The sequence below is a fragment of the Paracoccidioides brasiliensis genome, assembly GCF_000150735.1.
Source record: "Paracoccidioides brasiliensis Pb18 unplaced genomic scaffold supercont2.2, whole genome shotgun sequence".
NCBI lineage: Eukaryota > Fungi > Ascomycota > Eurotiomycetes > Onygenales > Ajellomycetaceae > Paracoccidioides > Paracoccidioides brasiliensis.
Genome location: NW_011371359.1, coordinates 2,296,109 through 2,305,342, shown reverse-complemented (window position 1 = coordinate 2,305,342; position 9,234 = coordinate 2,296,109). Strand labels below are relative to the sequence as shown.

The following is a 9,234-nucleotide window of genomic DNA, read 5'->3' as shown; positions in this document are numbered from 1 at the left end:
CATGCATGGAGGCTGTGTCTGCCATCAATAGCCATGCCGTTCGACTTCTTGGGTTCTGTATGACCTGTGAGGATATTGGGCCTGGACGCGTTTAGCCACGCGGCAGATATGCTGACGACAACCCTTTTCAGGGTTAAAAACATTATACAGTTTAAAACTATATAATTCTGAAAGTTCAGCTAACTTATGACGTGCGCGTTTTGTATGATTGGGGAGAACGCCAAACATTGAAACAGAAATACCTGATGAGGTTCACGCATGTTCCGGACAACTACGGAGTAAAGAGCGGTCCAAGACGAGCTTCATTCCGCCCGTAAGAAATGGTCTCGTTGGCAACCTGGCAAGGGAAGCTCATCGCCGATTTATACTTCTCCTCCGTAGTTAGGTCGGTCAATGACGACGTGTTGCTGCCAACGTCAAATGCTATTCCATACAATGGGCATGGATGCACTTGTTCCTCAGGTAAGACTTCAGTTGAGTTTTTTTTTTTTTTTTTTTTTTTTTTTTTTTTTTTTGATCCATACCATCAGAAACCAGTTCTATCAAAACCGTATGCAGCATGCGAAAAGTCTCACCTACACCGGCCTCGTTTCAATATTCAGAAAGTCTCCTGTCTCTCAGCCAAGGGGAGAAAATTCATTTATCCATCCACTGAACAAAACCGCATGGATCTACATAATTACACTTACGGTGGATGTACCGCGTCATCCCTGACCTGGAAAGTCTTCCCTGTCGACGTCTCTTGAAATTTTCAGCGTTTCAAGAGTAGTTGACAATGTCGATCGCAACCTGCTCAACCCGCACGTTGCCGCACATAGTTACCACTCCTAGGAAAATCGTGGATGGCCCTTGTCCGACTCCTTAAACTAAGCCTCGACGTTCCCGGGGGGCGCCTAACCCCCTCTGGATTACATCTTCTTTCGACTCATTGGTGACCATCACACCGGGACAGTGGGCAAACTTTAGCCTGGACTTTGATACCAGAGATGGCAGGATGAATATTGCACATATTTTCTTATTATTGCTGAAAGCTCAACTGCCCAGGAGTGATTCATCTTTGAAACTGCTCCTGCGGCTTCAGTCTAGCGGGTTTCTATTTCTAGTGAATAATATGGTAAGGTGCAGACTCCCCCATCGCTGGGCACATGGCCCTTATCGTACGGAAAGGACTTCGAAGATGGAAATATCATCGTTATTATCGTAACAAGCCTTGTTAGGAGCTCCTTTTCGTTGTCATCCGCTACCTTGCAGAACACTCAATAATGGCGTCATCCAGAGAAATCTCTCCAGCTTATTTACAATAATAATAAGATGGCTGGACCAGCAGGTTTTTCACAATCGATTTCATCCCACGCCCGGTGGCTTGCCTGAACAGTTGCAAATGGGTAATAATAAACACGCATATATATATATATATATATGAGAGATTGAAATTTCCAACCTCGCTAACCCATGCAAGCCGTCATCCCTCCCCTGGTCCCACGTCCCACCCTCTGACCCTCGTGGACAAAAACTCAAATTTAGAACAGATTACTTCCCGAGAGCACAGGTCCAATTGTGTCCATGGCCCTATCCCTGCACTGTTTAGCATGGGCAAGGGTAATTTTGCATCCCGGACCCGTTGAAGTTGTTTAGGGACATCTCGATATTGCAGGAATGTAGCAGATATTAATATCGACTTACATGGATAAATTTTACTGACCGAATCTCGATCACCAGTCAATTTCTTCGTTTCATGGCGTCGCGTCCTGGTTGATGAAGGGTAAGGCCCTTGTCGCATGTCATGGCGACCCTCTGCATTACACTCCTGAGACTTGACTGCGTGGGGGCTCTCTCTGTGCATCACCGTCGCTAGTCAATAGAAGAGTCTTCCCTGGTTTTTCCGTTAGTATATCGGACACCTGAGCAAAGCCAGCACCTGGAATCAGAAGACCGCAATAATAGCGCAGTCTTTTAACGTTTTCATCTGCAAACTGCTCTTAGAACCAAAAAAGGGGATTGATGATTTTGTTGCAATGGGAGTTAGTAAATGACTGACATTATTGCCCCATAGTTTTCGCATAGGCAATAACGTTGTACGAATTGTTGTGGAAGAAGGGGACTGGACTTGCCGTCAACAGAGGAACTGAGGTGTATGGGTTCAGCCTTAAGGGTCCCACAAATGCAGTATTATGTTGGATTGAATTTGGTTGCTTCCCCATTTTCCAGTCCATCCCCTCCTTTTGTTTTTCTTTTCAGAAAAACTATGAATGGTTGAGCTTGAATGCATGCATTCGTATGGCTCAAATGCTTCGTACATCTGGGAACCTAGGTAATTAATTGCCCGCCGGAGTTGAGGAGTGGTGTCTGGAGAATGATGGTCTGCTGAACAGTGAGTTAAATTTTTTGCGAAAAATTGAATATAGTTTCGTTTCCCCTGAGGTCCGCTCTTAAACCTCAAACACTTGGGAAAAGGATTACTGCAGTTAACCATGGCCCCGAATTGTGCAGGCCAGTGAGGTTTCTCCACACCTGTAACACCCGCAAATATGGAGGCTTTCTATAAGGGATTTTGGCCTGCTGATCTAGAGATGTCTTTGGGTCACACCCTCGTTCCAATTTCTATGTCGATGATGTATGATCTGGCATTGTAGAGCACAGTGTCGAGAGACATTATCCTTTGTGGAAATCTCGAGTGAACTACGCATTGTCTATAACCAATGTCTTTCATTTGATATTTAATCGCCAGCTGCTTCCGAAAATGCTGCGACTTTTAGAATCAGGAACCGGAAATTGTGTCGCAGTTAGTTTTCTATTTTTCGACCTGAAGGAAATAAACACTGTATCGTTTCAAATGTCTGCCGGCAATAACCCGGTGCAGATTCAACGGAGATGGATACATAGCACGACAGGACATCCGAGAATGAGAACGTGATTGAAGCTTGCATAGATTCAAGGGATGAAGGGATAGAAGTCAGATGTAACAGCAGCAACGGCATTCGGTATTGGCAACCGGTCTGTCTATCTCAAGGTCTTCCGTCTCGTGTGATCGACCAAAATTATTTGTGCTCCTATGGAGTCTGGAAATGACTGCGTGGGTAAGATGGAATAGGGGGGAAAGAAGAGACAACAGTTAGTAACAGCAGCATTGGAAGAATGTGGTATACCGTCTAGTCCCCAATTGCTGCGGGAGCCCGAGAACTGCATGATGATCAATACCATAGATTGGTGGAGTCAATTCAAAATTAAAAGTTAAAAAGAGATATAGCCCCTTGTGCGTCCAAGATGGAAACAATCCCATGTGGAGACACAATTACATATTTCAAATCTGACCATCCACACCACGAGACATCAGTCCATCCTCCTTCTATGCAGCATCCATCCTCTTTCTGGAAAAGGAAAATAGACACGAAGGTTACATTTCCTCATGCCAGTGCGAGAGGGAAAGGAGATTACTGCAAAGCATTTGAGATCTCAATCACCACCTTTCCATTGAAGCCCTTTAGTGTAACACTTCGCAGATCCTGAACGATCCAATCTGCCCCAGCCTCTTTCAGCTCATCAACTTTATGGGTCGTCGTCAGCGCCAGAACCTTGAATCCCGCCGCTTTGCCAGCCCTGATACCCGAAGCTGCATCTTCAATCACCAGCATTTCAGCTCCGTCTCCTAGACCAAGGTGCGAGCGGCCCATCAAGTAACATCTTGGGTCTGGTTTGCCTACTTCCACGTCCTCAGCGACAACCATGTACTTGGGTAGTGCGAGTTTCATGACGTCCAGCCACCCAGTGACGAGGGCCCTGGTTCCTGAAGTAACCACAGCCCAGGGGGCGTTGGCATCGTCTAAATCTTTCAGAAGCTTTCGTGCGCCTGGTGTTTCCACAGCATTTTTGCCGTAGTCTTTAGGAATCTGCCCTTCAATGTAACTGACGTCTGGATAATACATTTAGTCAGGAAATAGGGTTAGATGTGTGGTGGTGGTCCGTTGAGTCTCCTATCTCTTATTTCCTACTTACATTCCCAGTTGGCTTTATGTGGAGCAATGATTTTCAGGACATCTATACTTCTTCGCCCGTGGGATGTCTTTAGAATCGTTTCGGGGTCTAAGTTCAATTCGGAACCTAATCTATATTTGTTAATACTTAGCACGGACGAACTTCTTCAAGCGCGCCCCCCCCCTTGATCCTGAGGCCACAGGAGAATACTTTCCCGCCATCCACATGTATCTACAGTATATCCAGAATACACGTATATATATATGGGTTGAAGCGGTGATATAACAGCGATATCAACAGAATGTACGGAGAACGAACCTGTGCCAATGCTTGACGATTGCTAGATGAGCCAAGCCACTAAGCTTCAGTAAACTGGACAAAAACAAGTTTCACTCTGGCTCAAAATAAAGGAATAAGGAGAAGCTAACCTTCTGTCGAGTCTACAATGGTCCCATCAAAATCAAAAAGGAGACCATCAAACGAATAGGCTTGTGTTGGCGCCGAGAAAGACTCTAGGGTGGAGGAACCCATATTGAAAACTAAACAGCCTTCCGCAAGTATGCTATTAAAAGAAAAGAAAGAAGGGTTGTATAAAGACGAAAGAATTAAAATAGCTATCGTACAATATTTTCTCAGATCTATTTTTTCCCGCCCTTATCCAATTTTTTTAATTTTTATTTTTTATGGATGTTACAGTTGTTTTACTGATTTCACCCCGCATTTTGATGTTGCTGTTGCTTAGTCAGCATTAGATTTTCGAATTTCGGATAAATAAATACCCAAGATGCAATCTTGGCATTGGAAAGTCTTGGCGCGGGTTTTGCTCCACCCGCACAAAAATGTTTGATAAGTCGGAGTCTAATAAGGAGATGAAGAGGTTGAAGAGCCAAAGAACTGGAGGAGGAGAGAAGGCAATATTTACGTCTTCTTCCTTCATTAACAATATTTTCTTGCGTCCGAGTCTAGTCTTGGAGGCAGAGGCTTTTCAAGATGGTGAAGCTCGGTATGGCAGGTCACTCTCTTTGTTGTGCTCACGCATCTAAAGCTGACTCTATTGTTAATATAGGCAAGCAATCCAAGCGCACGCCAGTGCGCCTGCGCCATAAGATTGAGAAGGCGAGCGCAGCAAAGCAAAGGAAAGCAAGAAAATTGGCAAAAAAAGTATGTTATATACACATATACAAATCCAGGATGGATTGCTCTTAACACATATAAATAGGATCTGCGTATAAAATGCAATTTACTAATCCTTCTTGTCCCGATTATTTATTAGAATCCTGAATGGCGATCTAAATTGAAGAAGGATCCCGGAATTCCCAATTTATTTCCCTACAAAGACAGAATCCTTTACGAGATTGAAGAAAAAAAGCGCTTGAGGGAAGAGGAAAATCGACGGATAAGGGAGGAAGCGAGGAAGGCTCGCCAGGGAGACATGGAAGATTTGCCAGATGTGCAGTTAGAGGATGATGATGAAGTCGTTTTGGGCGAGGGTGATGACTTGACAGACGATGATATGGAAGAGGGCGTCGACGAGTCAAATCCTATGGCCGCATTGCTAGCTTCAGCTCGGGCGCGAGCGGCGGAGTATGAAGGCCAAGACGTTGATGAGATGGATGAGGATGAGATGGACGACGACAGTGAGGATGAGGATGAGGATGGAGGTGCTGTTTCGGGTGTCTCTATGGATACCACGTTTGAGAAGTCAGCGCAGAAGGAGACTTCCAGACGGGCGTTCGACAAAGCATTTAAACAAGTTGTCTCTGCGGTGGATGTTGTAATATACGTCCTTGATGCTCGAGACCCAGAAGGCACAAGGTCGAAGGAAGTTGAAAGGGAAATTATGGCCGCAGATGGGGGATCTAAACGACTCATTTTGATCCTGAACAAGATCGATCTCGTCCCACCCCATGTGTTGAAAGGCTGGATTCTCTACCTTCAGAGATACTTCCCTACACTGCCATTAAGAGCATCAACCGGTGCTCCGAATGCCCACAGTTTTGACCACAAGCAATTGACTGTGAAAGGCACATCGGAGACACTATTTAAGGCCTTGAAGTCTTACGCTCATAGCAAGCAACTGAAACGATCAATATCAGTTGGTGTCATTGGGTACCCCAACGTCGGCAAATCCTCCGTGATCAATGCACTTATCGCACGTCTGAATAAGGGTTCCTCCACGGCGTGTCCCGTGGGTGCAGAAGCCGGCGTTACTACCAGCCTCAGAGAAGTGAAGCTCGACAGCAAGCTGAAGCTCATCGACTCTCCGGGGATAGTGTTTCCGAACGCAGATAATGGGAAAAAGTCATCCAAGAAGATGAACGAGGAGGCCCGCCTTGTTCTCCTCAATGCCATCCCTCCCAAACAAATCTCAGATCCTGTCCCTGCCGTCCGTCTTCTTCTTAATCGACTTTCCTCCAACCCTACCCTGTTCTCGAAATTGCTGGATGTCTACGGCATTCCGCCACATTTCCCCATCGATGGCGACAAGGTCAATGATTTTCTAATCCAAGTTGCTCGAAAACGGGGCCGGCTCGGTAAAGGTGGTGTCCCTAATATCAACAGTGCGGCAACCACCGTGATTACCGATTGGCGGAATGGGCGCATTCAGGGATGGGTCGATGCTCCTGTAATTCCAGGGACAACATCGTTACCCAGCGCAAGCGGAACCAGCGCGGCGAACGCAACGACGGGGACGGATACCAAGCAAATTGTCAAGGAGTGGGCAGAAGAGTTTAAACTCGAGGGACTATGGGGTGATGGTACCTCACAGGGCGATGAAATGTCTGTGGAGTAATCTCTGTTTTGCTTTCGTTTTCTGCTTTCTCTCTGACGACTTGGAAGGATATTCAAAAAGGCGCATGTGTGTGGCATTTTTCAGTTACTTAGAGGGTCTCCAGGGATACAGCATTAATGATATTATTTACTGAGATACGACAATATGTACCTAGTTGCTTTACACAATTACTTTTGAGAGCTACTCGCTACAGCTTCCTTTCTTCTATGGCTACACTGAGGATGGGCCGATAACTATCACCTTTGTCTTATTTCACGAAAAAGTTGAATTGACGTTGTAATTAACGCAAAATATAAAAGGAGTAAATAGTGCCATAACGTTTATTTTGTATTCCTACATTCCTGAATTGTGTCTGTTTATTGTTGCTAACACATACTCTGCTCTGTACATTGGTATAGATGGTTCCGCAAAACTGAAGAAGTTGCGCCAGTTTGACTTTACAAACCCAAACTCTCCGCAACGCAACGGCAGCAAAGAACATTCGTATTATAAATTTCCCCTACATTTCCCGCGCACACCTCTCCCACTCTTTATTCGCTTTTCGCCCTCGAAAAGAAAAGGAGAAAGCACTCAAAAAATCGCGTTACTCTACAGTAAAACCAACCCAATCCCAACCCCTCACACACCCGAGAGTATAGTTCTTCGCGTCTTCCGGCCTCGCAGATAGCCCACTTTAAACGTGTATAACTTCTCTCGCGCGCCATTGAAACAAAAGAGAAGCACGTCCCCCGTATTATTTGAGCCAATAAACAGCGCAGAAGGAGATTCATATTTTCCTTACCCTTTCCAACGAACTGTATACTTACAAAGCCCTCGCCATCCCACAACGATGCCGCGGAAATCCACGGTCTCCGTCGAGGGAGGCAGCCATGGTGAAGAACAAAATACATTGGGGGAGGGTTCAAGAGCAACCGTGCCTAGATCAGATCCCATTGACACAGGCGTGAATGTTGAGGTGAGATACTATCTATATCTTTTTTCCGTCCGTCCCGCATCAATGTGTCATGTACGCATGTAGTTGTGCATTGACTTGAGGGGATTCAAATAATGAGATATGAGAACGCCACTTCCCACATATATGCACTTTTCTTTACCTGTTGGAGTGTTGGAGGAGATTCATCTTTGAAGAACAACCTAATATGTAAATATATGTCATCCATAGGACTACCTTCTACCGAGAACCCTTACACAGCGACTGGCCAAGGGTGTTTTGCCTCCAAATACTTCAATACAGAAAGATGCGCTGTTAGCGATAACCAAGGCGGCCACCGTATTCGTCTCATATCTCTCATCACAGTGAGTTCATATTGCTATCTACTTCCCATCTCCGATACAGGAATCTCAGACTTCGGTTCCTGTTCCCCCTCCCAATTTTCCCATACGCAGAAAAAGTTCCATTTACGGAACCCCCTCACTAACCCATCTACACACTCCCCAGCGCAAACGAGGAAACCTCTAAGAAAACCGTAACCCCGCAAGACGTCTTCGCAGCCCTTTCTGAGATAGAGTTCGACGCCTTCGTCCCACGCCTCCAGCGCGAACTTGCTGTTTATACCGAAGCCAACGCGCAGAAACGGACTGGGAAGAAGGATCGCAAGGCTAGCAGCGGCGCAGCAGGGGCGACTGCTGTTTCTGAGAGTGGGGAAGGAACAAAGAGTCCCGCTGCAGATGAGCATGGCGAGCAGGGTGGTGAACCGGATGCCAAGCGGGTGAAGAGGAACGGAGAGAGGAGTGAGGTTGCTGTTGGGAGAACGAGGATGGAGGGTGGTGGTGGGAAGGGGATGGAGAGTCAGGCTGCAGAGGATGATGGTGATGAGACTGAGGAGATGGAAGAGGAGGATGGGCCAGATGAGGAGGAGGTGTTGGATGATGAGGAGGAGGAGGAAGAGGAGGAGGAAGAGGAGACTACGCAGCTTAGTGGACGGGACGAGGATGAGGTGGATATTTATGATGATGGGAGCGATACGGCTAGGAGGAGGGGAGGGATGCATCCAGATCTGGATTCGGGGCTTGAAAGTGATAGTGATGAGCTGTGACTGGGTATGAAGAGGAGGACTGCATTATTCTCCTACTTTTTCTTTTTCTTTTTTTTCTTCTTCGTATTAAACGGAAGCTCGGTTTTTGGTCTTGCTATTATTGTTCTTCAGTCCCCCACCCACCTTCTCAGGGGTGGAGTTTTATGCTGTATTCTTATTATCAAATTTGAGCGGGAAATGTGGATAAAAGCGCGCATGCGTGGCCAGAGAAATGAATGGTTTTGCTACATTCCCTCTGTGGTTTTATGTTTCTTATCATAAGTGTCGTCATGATAATGGATTGACATGTCACACAATGCAAAATACAGGCTTTCAGTGAAGATCGGACCGTTTATCTGTGGAAGCAGAGTAAATGTTTTGGCTCTGGCCTGGTCTCTTCATCCGCCTCGTAATGCGAACCAATGAAGCTCAAATAGAGATATGAAAGTCTCC

General features: G+C 46.0%; 3 protein-coding genes across 3 annotated transcripts; 2 read left to right on the top strand and 1 right to left on the bottom strand.

Moving 5' to 3' along the window:
- Positions 1-3,431: 3,431 nt before the first annotated feature.
- Positions 3,432-4,503, bottom strand: PADG_01919 (uncharacterized protein; the record flags this gene model as incomplete). The annotated part of the gene is made up of 3 exons (XM_010758823.1): positions 3,432-3,910; positions 3,994-4,098; positions 4,401-4,503. The coding sequence occupies 3 exons, from the start codon at positions 4,501-4,503 to the stop codon at positions 3,432-3,434; spliced, it is 687 nt and encodes a 228-aa protein (XP_010757125.1).
- Positions 4,504-4,962: 459 nt separating this feature from the next.
- On the top strand, positions 4,963-6,766 carry PADG_01918 (uncharacterized protein; the record flags this gene model as incomplete). The annotated part of the gene is made up of 3 exons (XM_010759333.1): positions 4,963-4,975; positions 5,039-5,133; positions 5,246-6,766. The coding sequence occupies 3 exons, from the start codon at positions 4,963-4,965 to the stop codon at positions 6,764-6,766; spliced, it is 1,629 nt and encodes a 542-aa protein (XP_010757635.1).
- Positions 6,767-7,595: 829 nt separating this feature from the next.
- Positions 7,596-8,802, top strand: PADG_01917 (uncharacterized protein; the record flags this gene model as incomplete). Its single annotated transcript, XM_010759332.1, has 3 exons — positions 7,596-7,721; positions 7,929-8,062; positions 8,205-8,802. The coding sequence occupies 3 exons, from the start codon at positions 7,596-7,598 to the stop codon at positions 8,800-8,802; spliced, it is 858 nt and encodes a 285-aa protein (XP_010757634.1).
- Positions 8,803-9,234: the final 432 nt, after the last annotated feature.